This window comes from Podarcis erhardii, assembly GCF_964252035.2.
Source record: "Podarcis erhardii genome assembly, chromosome: 9".
NCBI classification, from domain to species: domain Eukaryota; kingdom Metazoa; phylum Chordata; class Lepidosauria; order Squamata; family Lacertidae; genus Podarcis; species Podarcis erhardii.
In genome coordinates this window covers 59,299,147-59,316,298 of record NC_138512.1, presented here as the reverse complement: position 1 = coordinate 59,316,298, position 17,152 = coordinate 59,299,147, and the positions used below count along the sequence as shown (strand labels likewise).

Genomic DNA, 17,152 nt, shown 5'->3' with positions numbered 1-17,152 from the left:
TTGAGAAGCACCAGTTTAAATGAACCTAGCACAAGGGGTTTTTTCCCAATGGAGCTGCCATCCTCCTGATTGAGGGATAAGTCATAAATCATCAATTCCACATCAAAGACTCACACCATCCAGCACAAACAGGGTTGGGTCACTTAAGCTGGCCTGTCGTCCTCCAAATGTTTTTGCACCACTGTCCCTGACCTCATTGGCTCAGATTGATGGGGGTCCATGTATATCTGGAGAGCCACAGGTGTCCCATCCCCAATTTAAATGTTTCCCAATTTGTGGAGAAGTGTTCAAGGAAACAACACCTTCGGTGTTTACAAAGCTCTACTGCCAGTTTCAAAATACATGCGAAATAGCAAGTGGAAGGAGTTTGACTAAAGCTATTATTTCAGCAATATTAACTTTTGGGGTAAACAAGGACTGTGAAAAGTGGCAGCATAAGTGTCAATATGAAGTAGCAAGATTCACAGTCATAGCGTTTATTTTTGCTGTCGTGTTACACCTCTGCAGATCATTAAGAGAAGCCTACAAGAAACAAAATGAGTTTACCATGTGAACTCAGTGCACTCAGATCCTAGCTAGCTATTCAATTCAGGTCATACCAGCTGGCTATTTTCAGACCTACCCTGGGATAAAGTCAGCCATGCCCCAAATGTAAACAAAATGGCTCAGAGAAGTGATAAAAAAGCAATTAAGGAGCATCATTCTTCAAAAGAGGTGGCTTTGCTCCCATGAAATTTTGCAATCAGCTTCAATAGATCAAAAGACTATAATAATTTTAGATAAAACGAAACTGTGGGGGGAAGGGGGGGAGGAGAGATAGTATTAACAAAATAGCTTCAAAACAAATCATTACCAGTTACCACCCAACTAGCTCTTTGTAGACAATACTGCAAACCCCACCACCACCCAAAAAATGCAACCAGCCAGAATAACTCTTAACTGATACTTAATGGTGCCATCTTTCACCAGGCCATGGGCACAATCCAAAACCATAGAACTGTAGAGTTGGAAGGGATCCCGGAGATCATCTAATCCAACCTCTGTGGATATAGCCAGCATGGGCAACCACTATAGAATACAAGCTATACAAGGCTGGTTTGCCTACTTCTTCCTAGAAGGAAGTAGTCATCATGAAGGACCTGAAGCCCGAGAATATTGCTGGTATGCCACACATTTCACCTTTTATCCAGGCATAAGTACTTCTTTCCATGAGCAGAAGTCTCCATGGAGTTTGCAAGCTCCCTTTCTTCCACAGAGTCAAGGAGACATGTTGGGCAGAAAGGTGAATAAAACCGAGTTCTTCCACAGTGTGTTTTAGACCTCTAAAGTAGTGGTTGGGAGCCTCTGGTTCTAAACCCCTACTTTGTAGGTTTTAAACACACAGTTCCAATGGTTCCAACTGCACACAGGTCCACCCCCTGCTCGCATTTACAGTCCAAGTATGAGATGCTTTTATCAGCTTCTAAAGCACAGGTTGCGTTATGGAAAAGAAGCAAATGGCAGTCTCAGAAGCAGGAGCCATCTGACATAAGTAAAAAACAAAACAAAAAACAAAGCCGCTTCTTGAAATCTGAGCTCATGCAACCACATAAAATAGCATGCCTGCTAAGTTTTGCCTTGAAGTGGCAACCACTTTTGCAAGCTGTGGCTTCATTCATTTGTCTTTATGAGGCTTCTTGAAGGATACAAAAGAGCAATAAATATACCCTTCAACATGATTTATAAGTAACATCGCCTTCAGCTGCAAAGCTTACTTTGCCATGTTTGAGCAACTCTGTCTAGAACTCACATAAAAATACTATTAAGAGCAAATTTACAATCTAAGACTAAACTGCTAGAGAGGAATTGAAACATTACCAACACACTTATAAGTACTGCAGCTGAGGGAGTGTTGGGGGGGAGGAAGTCAAGAACCTGAAATGTTTTATCGTCCCAATCCTGATCAAGATTGCACATTTTAAGTGCAGTTAAACAGACTTGCTAGGTAGCAAGCCGCCTTAAATACAGCGAGATTTAACTTCCAAGCAAAGTATACATATGATTGGCTCAGGATGAGTAGTTTGAGGAATTCAGAAACAACCAGTTGAGTGCAAGATCTAATCCACTGCTTTATCTGACACCAGCTCAATTGATCCTTAAGCTGTAATTACCAACGGCTCTGATGCTGTGTACTTTATAAATAAACTGTCTTCAGTGAAACTTCCAGATGTCATGTTTGGATGTACAAGTTGACCACTGTTCGTGTGTGTGTGTGTGTGTGTGATGCAATAAGGAAGTGGGCAAAGCTGTGTTCATGTTGTTGGCATGTAGAAATACCCTTCAGACAGGAAGAAAGAAAGCAGAGACAGAGCACGACTGCCTTACAAAGCATTGTGCACCAGGAACAAGCTAGGAAGCTCATTGCTGTTCACATTTGTAATGCTTGGCATGAGCTGTGTGACTGGCCTTTCCTACAGTCCAGTCCCAGTACTGTGTTAATTAGAGGGTGTAAAAAAGAAAAAGTGGGGGGAGAGAACACCATGGAACAAGGGTAATTGTCATAGAGATAATTGCACAAAAGGCATGAAGTATCTGGGCAAAGTTTTCCTCAAGATTTATTTGCAAAACTTCCTTGCTAGGAACACGGAAGCCTGGCTATAGAATAAATCTGCTCAACTATCGGAAGTAGTTTGTCTCTGAATACCAGTTGCTGGAAATTGGAAGAGTGCTGTTGTGCTCAGGTTCTGCTTATGGGCCTCCCATACACACGTGGCTAGCCAATGTGAGAACAGGATATTGGAGTGAGCCTTTCTTTGAGTAGATGAGTCCAGCAGACTCTTCATATGTTAGCTGGTACTGAGTCCACATTCCAGGTATGTCTGAGGTTTGCCATGGGTCAACTGCCTATCCAACATTGTAGGGGATGGAGAAAAGAGACAGATGGGGGAGAAAAACAGGTAAATGGAGCAGACCACTTGTGGACTATGTTTCATTTTAGAAAAAGAGAGCATGTTCCAAAGTTAAAATACCTTCAGATATTTTGCAAAACTTTCTGGCTGCTATGAACATAATGGGTTTGAACTCAGGCACATCCTGATGGGTTGTACAAACAGATTAGTGTTTTTGGTTGGTTGGTTGGTTGGTTGGTTTTGATTTTACCTCAGACTTCCCTTGTCTCCTCTACAAGATGAGGAGAGGATAAAAATATATATGTTTCTACTGAGATTTTGTAATATCAAGTGAACAATTGAGTAACAAAAAAGAAATAAACTTTACAGTAAACCATAAAGTGGGAAGAAAAAAATAAGTTTTTGGGGGAAAACAAAGCTGTAATTTATTATTATTATTAATTATTATTATTATTATTATTATTATTATTATTATTATTATTATTATTATTATTATCAAAAGGCTGGCTGCCTAAGCAAATCCCATTTCTCACCTTTATATATTATATATTGAGGGGGGTGGTTGGTACTTTTAAAACTGTTAGTAAAAAATCTTTCTTAAATTTTAAAGTCTTAAAACATCTTTAAAAAATACTTCCAAGTCACTCTTGCCCCACAAAGCCAGGGCTTCCAACTCCTTTCTAGAAGGATCCTAGCCAGTGTGAAACCATGTAGCAACTGTCACAACACCATATTGCCAAATTTATTTATTCTATTAAGAAATCTGTATACTGCCTTTCACCAGAAGAGCGTAAGGCAGATAATAAACAGCATCCATACTGTAATGGTTCTAGGGGTTGCTCATGCATAAACCGGTGCAAACACCTGGCTAGGTTGCCTGAGTGAACCTTTTCTGTCCGGACAGCCACTCACCCGTGGCTGTCTCAATCGCTGGCAGAATCCGTCAGTGGGCGTTTCTTAAACTTCTTCCAGCAAAGAAGCTCTTTGATGCCTAGTCTCCTCCTACTCTCTCTGTGCGGAAGCCTTCTGCGCAAGGAGGGCGTAGGCAGCGGAGGACCCCTACTCTACCCGCTGGTCCCTGGCAAGGAGTCATGGGACCGCCTCGCCGCTTCCCCCATCTGCCCCCCTTCTCCACTGGTGCTACGCTGATTCTCTTCCCCAGAAGATGGGCTGCCTCTCCCAATCCTGGTACGCTCTCTGGAATCTCTCTGGATTTTGCTCTCTCCCTCCGGCACTGATGGCAGTTCCCTGACACATACAACATACAAGCATAGGTTTGGCTAAAGGACGATATCATTCACAAAAAGTCAAGACTATGCAGAAAAAGGGCTATTTTTCCTCAATAAGAAGAGCATCAATCTTCCCTTTGAAATGATCACCAACAAGGGCCACTTTCTGATGCCAACTAACATTTTTTCATAAATCCCCACTCCCAGTTCAAATAAAATGCGAATTTTGCACTCAACTTTGGTTCAACAAACACTGTTCACCAAGAGTCCTACTTTTCTGCTTTAAAGGAACAGAGTGAAATACCTTCAATTTTACAGTTTAATGGAGTTTAAGAGCCTTGTTACTGTAGTTGTTATCTCACAGCATCCAGTCTTTGCTCCAAATCATCGTGCACTACTCTAGCAAGCATATTATTTATCATCAGATAAGAAGCTGTCTTGTGACTCTTGGCAGTGGCAAGAGAACCATCCAGCATTAGACTATTATGCACAGCACGTCTGTATTTCTTCACTGGCAATAAGCAAAAAAACAAAACAAAACCCAAAAAATGCCTTTTTAAAAGGAGGCAAACACACAGATGCTTGTTGATCTAAATTCAGCTTCCCTCAATCCAACATCTCACAAAAACAGGCATTAAGCCAATGTGGTGCCCCCTTACCATTGTTCATTTGTACAAAATGGCATAAACATTATTTTTTTAAAAAAAAAAAGTTAAGCAAAGCTGCTCTTAAGCACTGCAGCTCTCAAAAATGAACTGTAAAAAAAATGGCACTGAACTGAACTGAAATTTGCAGTGGCTTCAGTATTATCAGGAACCCATCGAAGCTTCGTAACTTCACGGCAGCCCACTGAACTCCATGCAGAGTAGCGGCCTTTGCTTTGATAATATAAGTTGTGCAATTTGGCTAGCATGGAGGATAGTAACAGTGCAGCAACCCTTCCTTTTTGACTGCATTATTCTTTTTCTCTCTTTTTTTCTGGACATCATCTTGGCCTTGGCAATTGTAGGGTCAGGGGGTGAACCAGCTGTAGTCCTGTGGACAACAGATAATTAGGAAAAAAAAACAAGCCTCTAATATTTCTCACTGGTATCAAACACTCCATGTACACAAGGGGAATCCATGCTAGACATTACATCCTGGGCATGAAGCCATCACTCATGAGGATACTGAAATGCTAGATTAGCCTTTAAAGGCAAGTAAGTAACTGTTTGGGCTTCCCTGGTACAGCTGGAAGAAACAGCATTTGCCCTTTAAAAGAAAATCATGTTATGGGATGGCTTCCAAATATAAATAAGCTATATCTGCTTGTACTTCAGCTAAGTATAAGGGAGCATGCAGGGCACCAACTCTCTGCAAAAGGCTCTAGCAAAAAGCAGAAACAAGCACTAGGGCCATTAGTGGCATAGGTGACTGCTTGCCTATCGCTACTGTGAGAATCCCAAGTACAGATCCCTATTCTGTCATAAGCACACATAGCCAGACACCATCTCTCAAGTCAAGTCCTGCTACCATCAAGGACTGTGGCAAAAACAATGGAGGGAGTTGTAAATCACTGCATGCATTGAAAAAGTGCTATAGAAACAGCTAAAGATAAATGAACCGAAAATCCACACAGAGTTAAGGCCAAGGCATTTTTATGGTTAAGTTAGTCTCTATTGCGGAATGAACATTTTAGGAGTTTGTATTATATGGTTGTTGTTTTTTTAAAATATCAGCTTTTAACCAATTTTTATCTACTTGCGTTTTTGTTTGTTAAGTCATGCCGAGACATATATTTATTTGTTTTTAACAAAGCAACTAACAACTGCAAAAAATAAATAAATGCCTGTTAAGCTCCCACTGTGGGTATTAAATGTGGTTATACTTGGGTATTAAAACAAGTACTCAGCTTTGATGCCAAAGTTTAAAGGATTTCAACATGCTTAACTTGCTGCTGAATTACACTCATTTATTATAGCTGCTGCCCAGTGGTTAATAGAAGGAAGACAATATAGCTCACTACAATAGACAGCCTGAGAGGAAGTATTTGCACTCTTAATCCCTTGCTCAATGAAGGCACAGTGGAAGAGGGTTCCTTGGAAGTCTATCAGAAGTTCCCCAATAAGAAAACCAGTAACGACATACCAGCTTCCCTTGAAGACAACTTACTCAACACTAGCAGTAGTCCCCTGCAGCCACAAGAGAATGCTAGGTTGCCACATCAGTTCTCAGAGGGCAACAATGAGGCCCAACTGGCTTGTGCTTTGTGCACACTGATAAGACACACAAGGACATACATGCTATAGGCACATAGCAATTCCTCAGCAGACCTCAATACAAAAAGGGCTACCCAAGGGCTTAAGGTCTGAAAGTCACAGCCCTAGTGAGTGCTCATAACAGCAACTATCATCATTTTAGGGAGTCATCTGTTTCACTATGCGTTTTTTTTAAAAAAGTAACTTTGCAATACTCTATATGCATTATCTAGGACAGTGTTTCCCAAACTTGGTTCTCCAGCTCTTTTTTGGACTACAGTTCCCATCATCCCTGACCACTGGGTTTTGCTAGCTAGGGATGATGGGAGTTGTAGTCCAAAAGCAGCTGGAGACCCAAGTTTAGGAAACACTGCCCTAGGGCAGGAGTGGCTAACATTTTTTTGTCCCAAGGGCTACATTCATCCTTGGACAATCCTGCAGAGGCTACACAGCAGCAGTGGGCATGGCTGGCCACACACTTCAATGCCACCAACAAACGCAGCACCCCCTCCTCAGCTGATCTGTACTATCACCCCTTTCACCAGGGTGGGAGTGGGGTAGGGGATTCTATCCCTTTCAAGGTGCTGGAGAAATTTATTCACTCAGTACTATATCAAATTTATTTATTTCTGCCGCCACTGCCAAAATCAGTGGGGTCTTGTGATGACAGACAAAAATTACTGGTTAGCCACCTTTGCTCTAGGGCACATGCATTCCCAGCGTGGTGTAGTGGTTAAGAGCGGTAGACTCGTAATCTGGTGAACCAGGTTCGCTTCCCCGCTCCTCCACATGCAGCTGCTGGGAGACCTTAGGCTAGTCACACTTCTCTGAAGTCTCTCAGCCCCACTCACCTCAGAGTGTTTGTTGTGGGGGAGGAAGGGAAAGGAGATTGTAAGCTGCTTTGAGGCTCCTTAAGGAGAGTGAAAGACAGGATATCAAGTCCAAACTCTTCCTCTTCTTCTTCTTCTCCCCCCCTATAACTGAGCATTCCATTTGAGATTTTCCTTTGACTGCAAATTACTTGCATCAGTTTTATTGAAGAAATATGGTGAAAGAAAGGATCAAGGCTATTTGGTTCTAGAACAGATGCTAATTTCACTACAGAAAGGCAGTTCACCTGCTAGCTGGGGGACAGACGGGGGGAATGAACTCACTGGAGCCTGGTTTTCCCAGTAACTTCAATTCAGTCAAAGCTTTGTGTGTTATTATACCAATAGAAATAAGTGTAGGAGTTATAGAAGATACTGCACACACGGATGAACCAGTGACTGTAAAGGTCTCTCAGGACGATGGAGGAACAGATTTAAATCCTCAACCCGCTGTTCCATGCATTCTATTGACTGGTCCTTTCTTGCACTTTTGTTGAGACAATGAGCAATATTTTAACCCTGATAATCCCTTGCACAGGATTCCAACAGCAGCAGGCAATTAATACAGGCACACTTATTAGGGAGTCCCATTGAAATCTTTGGGATTAAGTTCCAAGTGAGCATGTATGTGGTTGGAGGGTGAGAATCCAACACCCAGCAGTTATTTAAAACTTGTCCCCAAAATGACTCTTCTGTGCTCTTAGAACAATCATTTCTATGTCTTTGGAAATGCAAAACATTGTAGCAGAACAATACAGTTCTGCACAAAGTTTCTTAAAATAAACTTTGCATCTTACTATGATGTGAGGAGCCAGGCAGCTCTCTGTGTAGTGTACAGAATAAACTGGTCTTCTTGATCTACCACCCAGAAAGCCAGGTATCTCCTTCATAAAGGGCTCCAGCTGCTATAATATGTTGGCTCCTAATAATGAGTCACCCGGTGACACATATTAATCTGCCAACTACTCATTACATAAGAGTTGGAACAAAGTTGTATGAAATAGTGACATGCTTCCCAGGCCCATTCCATTAGTGCAATCTGGATAGCTATATGAGTCATGCACCCCAACAGACCTTTGCAGTTTGAATGGTGGTGCTCAGAAACCCAGGAGGGACAGCTCACTTCTCTGAAGTTTTTTTATTTCATACTCTCATTCTTTCAGTGTGCTTTATGAAGCCATCGGTCTTTATGGGAAAGCTCCACCGTCACCACTACACTTAGGCATGCACGACTATTTCCACAATACAGTGGTACCTCGCAAGACGAAAGAGTTTTTCGTTTTTTGAGTTGCTTCACAAGACGAATTTCCCTATGGGCTTGCTTCGCAAGATGAAAACGTCTTGCAAGTTTGTTTCCTTTGTCTTGCAAGTTTGTTTCCTTTTTCTTAAAACCGTGCATTCAGGGGGTGCAGTTGTGACTTAACTTCGAGGAGCAACTCATAGAACGCAGTGTGGTAGCCTTTTTTGAGGTTTTTGAAGACTTTGGTGATTTTTGAAGCTTTTCCAAAATCCGTGCTTCGCAAGACGAAAAAATCGCAAGATGAAAAAACTCGCAGAACGAATTAATTTCGTCTTGCGAGGTACCCCTGTATCACCTTTATCACCTTCACCATGGATTACCGCATACAATCAAATCACATCCACTTTGCTCATCAGCTGCTAGCATGCAAGGGAAACAAACCACACTCCCTGGATCACCATTACATCCAAACCTGGGGCTGAGGTTTGTTTCACTCCATAAGGTAAGAGGTTTTTCTTGGCTTACCTTCATGATTTGCTTGAAGTGAAACAAGCCATAATCCCTGAATTGGGCACAATGCCAAGCCTGGGCATTCCTCCATGTGCCAGTTGGGAGGAGCCAATGAGGCATGATTTCCATGGTAAATCGCGGCTTACCATGACATGCAAATACAGACACCCTTGGGGAAAGTCGTATTAGCTCAAAAACCTTCAGCTTCCAGAGTATCCGAATTCACGCAGGCACACAAACCTATGAACAGCTATTAGTGTTTTGAAAGGTTGACCAAGGCAAAATACATAGAAAGCTCTGGAGGAGGATTGAAAAGGTGTTGTTTTTTTACCAAGTTACACAATATGTCCATCCACCTCTGTATTGCCTACACCAACCAACAGAGGATTCACTAGGTTTCAGACAGGGAGTCTGTCCCTGCTCTACATGGAGACACCAGGGATTGAATCTATGACCTTTTCCCCACAAAGCATGTGCTCTATGCCACTGAGCTCCCTTAAATTGCTAGCTATCGGGTGCCCAAGAGTCTCAAGGAGTGGGTCTTACCTTTGCCTTCCCCACCCCAACACCAATTCCAAGCTCACAGCAGAGCAGTACTGAGTAATGCCCTCTACTGCCTCATCCCAATTGCTGATAGATCCCAAGGAGATTAATGTGACTAGAGCAATGTGCTGTGAACAGTTTGAGTGTGAAGTGTAAAGAAAAGAAGCATGCAAATATCTTCAAATATCTTATGGGTTTTCACATGGAGGATGGAGCAAGCTTGTTTTCTCCTCTCTGGAGGGTAAGACTCAAATCAATGGCTTCAAGTTACAAGAAAGGAGATTCAGACTAAACATCAGGAAGAACTTTCTGACAATAAGTAAATTTAACACCCTGTGCCTGTAACATGGTTGCAGCATTGCATATTAGTGCAGCAGATGCTGTATAAATCTTGGGAGTTGGAGGTGGAAGCAGAGACTTCTGAAGTGTTGTGGAGGATTCCCTGCAGCTCTAGAAGGAAATTTGAGTAGGAGTTATTGGTCAAAAAATTTGATTGAATTGATTTGTTATCTCTGAATATGGGCAGCACTCAGATTTGGCTTTCGGTCAATTTAAGTGCAAATGGTAAAATACTAAGGGTTGCAGTTATAATACACACTTATCTGAAGCAATCTGTTCTTAATTTGGTATGGCTTGCTTCTGAGTAAGTATATACAGAATTCTGTATATACAGAAAAGTGAACTCTGAACAAAAGAAGGGGGACATTTTACATAAAGGTTCTTGTTTCATTGGGCTCCTCATGCCACATCAACAAACACAAGGTTTTTTCCTACAACAGAAATGCATTGAGTTTGCCATAATTCGTTAACCAGGCAAAGCTTACTATCTATTTGGGCCATGTAGATCCTATATTCCTGTAAAAATAATTCATGAAGACTTAGCCTGCATACTTCCTTGAGAGTAACATCCACTGAATTTGATGGGATTTACTGCTGAGTAAATGTTAGGATTTGGCTGAGTAGCACGGGCTATGACTTGGCATAGATTAAGTAGTATTTCACATATTTGTTCAGCTGGTCTGATGGAGGTCATGATGACACATGTCAACATTTTACCAATAAGATATGAAATGATTTAACCAATGTTTATTTTATTAAGTGTTTGAAAATAATTTAAGTTTTTAAATATGGAACCTGGAGGAAATGGCTACTAAGGCTCAAAATGAATATAAAGCAGAACAGACCTCATTTTGTTAAATGGCGTTTTTCCTGCACTGATGCAAAAATGAAGATGATTGGAGAAAGAAAGAATTTGTTTGCCCAGTTGTAATATATTAGTAGTTCAATAACCTCCAGATCTTGTTGGGCTGAAACTCCTCTCAGCTCCAGATGGCCAGCAGTCAGGGAAGATGGAAACAGTAGTCCAACAACATCTGGAGGGCACCATGTTGCCTACCTATGTAATATAGTATGTAATATAGTAGCAATATATATAACTGTTCAGTTAGAATCCTGAATTCTCTACTCGGAAAATATTTTGTACAGCTTAATCCCATGCACATTTACTTAAAAGTAGGTCCCATTTTGTTCAGTGGTACTTGCAGCCAAGTTAGTGAACATCTGATCAATGCCTTTTCTCTCTCTTTGGAAATGTTGCACATCTGGCTCTGAATACTTTCAAATATTTTAAAATTACACAACTTCTTGGTTATTTTGGTTACCCTCAGGCAAGTTTCTTCTTGTTTGGTTTTGTGATTCTTAGCTAAGAAATCTGGGCAAAAATCATATCTGGATTGAATATAAAATGGGTCAATGAAAAATTATCGCAACACCTGGTTTTATATTAAGGACATTTATTTGGGAATAAAATTCATTTGTGAGCAATAGATATCTTAGCTTTGATTCATTCTTTTGGCTATCTCAGGAAAAAAAACTGGCTAGGAATTTGCCTGACAGCAAAGAAAGAGAAGCAGGGAAGAGGTAACGTGTTAAGATATTGCTAATTTTGATAGGTCACAGTTACCTAGAAGAAGACTGGAGGCGTTTTGTTATAAGAAGAATTTAGTTTTCAATATAACTCATAGGTAGATGCTGTTATATAATTACATGTGTTTACAGTTCACTTCAGTGCCATGCAACATAGACAATAGGCAGGCATGGTGAGCAGCTTGTGTGGGGTTGACAGAGGCCCATCATCCCTGACCACTGGTCCTGTTAGCTAGGGATGATGGGAGTTGTAGTCCCAAAACATCTGGAGGGCCGAGTTTGCCTATGCCTGGGCTGGACCATACTGATGGGCAACAGCTCTCCAGTCTTTCCTGGCCTTCCCTAGAGATACCAGGAAGTACACCTGGGTCCTTATGCATGCAACACAAGTTACTGAGTGATATCTTAAACCTGGGGTGGGGAAACGTGTGGTCTTCCAGATGTTGCTGATCTTCCTTGAGTATATTCTGTACTGGCTTGAACTGATGGGAGTTGGAGAGGGCCAAGGGTACTTAATTTATTGAAAGCAGTACATACGTTTTTCTTAGTTACATCCTGAGGTTAGGAATGGGGGTGCGGCAGGGAAAAGGATGGAACAAATTCTCTATTGCTCTTTCAGAGCATTGCTGTTAAGCTTTGAGAAGCTCTGAACAGACAAGCTGATAGATGTTCATGATCTGAAGGAGTAGGGCCATAGCTCTACTTTGCCTGCATTTCTGGGTAGGACTGGGATTGCCCCCTGCCTGAAACCCCAGAGAGCGGCTGCCACAAATGTAAACAGTACTGAACTAGATGAACCAGTGGTCTGATTTGGCATGTTCCTATGCTCAGCAATCCCAAGTGAAATGGTGTCTCAGAAATGGCCGTTCTAGAATACACGCTTTAAGCAGGAAGCCAAAGAAGGCTGGTCAAGGGACATGCTGTTTCTTGTAAGGACATTTACATTACAACCAACACTTTGTACAAGAACAAAGGTGGCTTAAGTAATTTTTGAGGGGAAGACAATATTTAAAAAATGAAGAAGGCATCTTCAGAATCAGATTTGACGGAATCATTATTTTTCTGCTGCTTTTGAAATAATTCACCTTTCATTATGTGAGAGCCTTAAAACACACACAGTCATAGCTGCAGTCACTCTTTCCCATAGAATTGGAAGGGCTTCCAAAGGTCATCTAGCCCAACCCCTTGCAATGGAGGAATCTGAACTAAAGCATCCCTGGCAGATGGCCTGTCCAACCTCACCACATCCCAAGGGAGTCAAACAGCTCCTATTGTGATACCACAAAACGTTCCATCAAGTTAAATGGGATTGCTCTCAGGCAAGTATGCATACTGGCTGCAGTCTCACAGTACAAGGCAAAGAATGTTTGCTCAGAAGTACGTACCCCAAAGTTTAACCAAGTTAACTGCCACATAAATGCATACAGGATTACAGCCTAAGGTGGCATAGTACAAAATGTTCTCCTTCACTCGAATTGTAATATAATAATGTATAGAAGATTACAAGTGGGAACTGTAACAAAATATTGCAGTGTGAACTGCTCCTACTCAGGTTTCCAGCCAGCCAGCCATGACCTCTTCTAGCCACCCTGAACACTTCATTCCACATCCCACCCACACAACCAGCTAACATTCTGTGCCCACAGCTCCACTGGGGTTTCCCCTCATAGTTGCTTTTCTTAAGGAAAAAAAAAATACTTCCGCAAACCTTTGGGATCCCTCAAGTCTACTGAAACCTCTGCCTTGTGTGTGTATGGTGCCTACCAATATGTAAGGATAGGCCCTTGGTGAACTCAGTTCAGTATTAGTATGAAAATACAAAACAACTGTACATCAATGTTTTTAGGTAATATTTCCACTGATTCGCAAGTAAACGCGTACATGTTGAAATAGGGATCATTTAAACAATGTTATTTCCAGGCCTCTTGAATTTTACACCAAAATCAGCAATAAATAGATCCTGCTTTCCTTAAAAAAGGCTTGAAGGGTTTGCATTTTAATTGATTATTTTAAGCCATTGTCCTATAAAAACATGCTTACACACTTAAACATACTCTTACAACCCAGTAGCATATATGTTTCCTTGGATGAATGCCACCAGTTTCAATGGGTGTGTTTAGGAACTGCAGCCTTCAAGGATGTAATCCTGCCTCATTAATGCCAACAGGGATGCTGCTATTGATCTTAGTGGGAAGTGGATTGGACCCTTGGTGACAATCCTGTACAATTTAACTTGTAACAAAAGAAGCCCAGTGAAATTACTAGGACATGATATTCCAAGTTTAGGTTCAGAATGTAAGGCAATCCTATGCATATTTTATTGGCAGTCAATGCAACTAAATCTGTGTGGATTTCTGGATAAACATGGCTAATATTGGTAAATAACACACACTAGCATCTTTTGCACAACCATATTTAGCCTTTTCCACAGTGTGCATGTGAATGCATGTGTGCAAGAGAGAAAACCCACACACTCTCTTCAATGGCTCATTTTTAATATATATATGTATGTATGTTAAAAAAAATCATGCATCTTGAACATAGCATTTCAAAAATTAAATACATGGGTTTTTGAAACTTATAAAGTTACGCATACATTCCTAGAGAAATATGAACACAGTAGCCAAATATGTCTGCAAGATAACTTCACATCTAGCCAAGCCAATTTACCAGGGTTTGTGTAGAGTGCAGGAAGGGAAACAAAAATGGTGGTGGAAACAATGTAATGCTTTGCTAGAGGGATTGCCCTGGCAGCACATCTGCACTCATTTCTTAAATCCCAATAGTTAAGATTCTGGACAAATCAATCTGCAATCCTCATCCATGAAAGGAATGGATCCCGCTAGTGCGAGGATAGCATCGCTCAAAGATTCCTGCTGCAGTAAGCTTGCCTGTTACCATACCAGCATTGGCTAAGAAAAAGACAAAGGGGAGGAGGAAATGGCTGTACACATACAGGTGGAATTCTCCGCTTGCAAAGGGAAGGACAGAGAAGTGGGCCAAAAGGGGCAGCCAATAGAAAGGGAAGAACCCACCACCACCATTTCCTTCCTTCCTTCCTTCTCCCCCTACCCCAACCAATCAACTGCTATCTCTAGGTTATCTGCATCAAGCAGTATGTTAATGGAAGGAAAGGAAAACAGCTGTGTCAAGGGGGTGGGTGCGGGAGATTGGGGGGGGGGGGAGAAGACAAGACAAACCCAGCTGTCAAAACCTGAAGATACACACACAGAGAGGGAGAGGCATATTTCTACAGGCGGGGGAGCTGAAATACGTTTCAGGGAGGGATCTCGCTGGGAGCCAGCAGAAGAGACTTCCAAGAGGGTCACCCACACCAAGGTGGGCGGAGGGAAGGTGGAAATGCCCCCAAGGAATAGAGGTGGGGGCGGCGGAGAGAAAGTGAGGGGGGACCTGCTGTGTGTGTGTGTGTGTCCCACACTCCTCTCCGGCTCTTCCAGCTGCAAAGGAGGAGGAGGAAGCCGAGGGTTTTCCTTCCACACCCCAACCGTCTCTCCACCCCCCCCCACCCCACGATTTGCCTCTCGCGAGCCCCGTGCAAGCACTCCAAAGGAGGGAGGGAAATTGCTGCAATATAGCAAGAGAGAGAGAGGAGGAGGAGCAGGAGTGCCATTAGAATTGAGACCTCGAGATCTACTGTGTGTGTGTGTGTGTGTGTGTGTGTGTGTGTGTGTGTGTGCGGGGGGATTAATGCCAAGAAAAGGAAAGCTGCGCCCCCGCTGCAATCGCCTACGTTACTAGTCCATAGCGCCGAGCCGCAGAGGCAGCCCCTTCCTTCCACCATCCCCATCGCCGGGCACTCGCTTCCTATTTCTCCCGCCGCCGCCGCCCCCCTCCCCGCGCGCGCCCCCCTTCCTCCCCCGCCCCGCCCCGCCCGCCTTGCCCATTTGGCAACCGCAGCCCCGCTAAAGAGACAGGCAGCCCGCGCCAAGCCCGCCTCCCTTTCTCTTTCCCCTCACGAAAGCGCAGAGACGCGTGTGTGTGTGAATACGAGAATCTCCCGCCCGGCAGGGACCTCCGCCCGCGACCCCCTCTCCCCCTTCCTTCCTTCCTTCCTGCCGAGGGGCTTCCCTCCACCCCGGGCTGCCCCAAAGCCACGGGCTCTCCGCTTACCTTTCACCACCCTCTCCGTCGTCGACAACTTCGGATCCAGCGCCTTGTGTTCAGACATTTCCAGCGTCGCCTGGAGGAGGAGGAGGAGGAGGAGGAGGAGGAGGAGGAAGGCAGCCGAGGCTCGACTCGCTTCTCCCTCACCAGACACAAAGCTGAAGGCGGCGGCGGCGGCGGCTGCAGCAGCACCAAAGGCGGCCGCGCAAACGACGTCGCTCCGGCTCGCGGTCGCCTCAGCTGCGGTTCAACTTCACGCCTTGCTCCGCCTGCTGCTCTCGCTGGCTCGCTCGCTGGCTCGCTCCTTCTCTTTTTCCCGCTGCTGCTGCTGCTGCTGCTGCTTCCACCGCTCCTCCTCCCTCCTCCGGATTTTTCTCCTTGCCCCCTCTTTATGTCAATCACGCCTCTCTTTTATGAGAATTAGGGGCCGAAGGGAAGAAGCCGAAGGGTGGGGGTGGGGGTGGGGGCTGAGGAGAGAAGAAAACGCCGTCGAAGGCGGCGAGGAATTAAAAGGCGCGGGGTGGGGCAGCGAAGCCGGAAGATTCAGCGCGCGGCTGGAGGAAAACGCGCACCGAAAGCCACGCAGCCCTCCACACGGCGCCCGAGAAGACGAAGTGCTGCTGCCGCTGCTGCTCCGACTCCTCCTGCTGCCGCTGCTGCCCGGGATCCGCGCCGTGCCTTCCCCTCCGCCTCCGCCTCCACCGCCGCGTCGCCTTCCTCGTCGTCGTCTCCTTCTCGCAGCGCCGCCACCCCTTTCGCAGGGTCTCTCCTTTCACTCACGCAGCCGCAGCCACTAGAGCTCCGCTCAGTCCGAGGCGCAACCTACCCTCGCCGCCTAAACGCTCCCACTCGCCTCTCCCTCCCCCGTTGCCAAAACGCTAGCTCAGCACCCATTGGCTGGGGCCGGGCTGCCAATCACTGTCAAGGTAGCTTGGCTCTCCTCCTACCCTCTTGAAACGCCTCTCTCTCTCTCCCCCCCCTCACCCTACCCCCCCCTCTCTCAGGTGTTCGCCGCCGCCGCTTTCACCATGCGCAATAGCGCGCGCCGCTTTGACGGCGCGAGGACGTGGGAATGAGCGGGAGGGGGTGGTGAGGAGGGCAGGGGGGGGGGTGTCCTGCCAGAAGGAGGAGGTGGGTGGGGGGGGAAACACACTAGAACTGCGGCAATAGCGAAAGGAGGGGGGCGGGGAACTCGAGCCCTGCGAGGGTTTGGTTGAGCAGGAGGAGCGAAAGGCGAGGAGAGCGCTTCTTTCGCCTCAGGCGGAGGAAGGGCTGGGGAAGAAGGAGACTCCGCTGCGGCTGCCTGGACGGGCGCTTTTCTGAGGGGACAAGGCCCGCGGCTTCTTCTCACCGGCCCCCGTAGCATCTCCGAGGCGGGCGCCTGGGTGTATCATTAGCAAGCGGGGGCGGCCTCGGCTTGCCAGTCACTGTATCCGCGCTTTGCTACAAACAGAGCGAACGGGGAGGAAGCGGGGGAGGGGGGAGAGAGAGGGGAAGCTCCCGGGCGAGGATCGCGCCTGCGTGTCCCTTGTAGCCGTTCCAGGCACGTCTCTCCATGCGGTGCTGCGGCCAACCTGGGGGGAAG

General features: G+C 44.9%; 1 protein-coding gene across 4 annotated transcripts in view; it reads right to left on the bottom strand.

Annotated features, from left to right (window-relative positions):
* The window catches only part of PPP3CA (protein phosphatase 3 catalytic subunit alpha), a 192,898-nt gene extending 176,474 nt beyond the window's left edge, over positions 1-16,424 (bottom strand). For 2 of the 4 annotated variants that reach the window (XM_081876971.1, XM_081876970.1), the window contains exon 1: positions 15,574-16,422. In XM_081876971.1, the coding sequence (XP_081733097.1) occupies positions 15,574-15,631 (58 nt within the window). In that variant the 5' untranslated portion in view covers positions 15,632-16,422. Of the gene's footprint in view, positions 1-15,573 lie in introns of all 4 variants that reach the window. The other 2 variants (XM_081876969.1, XM_081876972.1) reach the window with 2 other exon arrangements.
* Between the last annotated feature and the right edge of the window lie 728 nt (positions 16,425-17,152).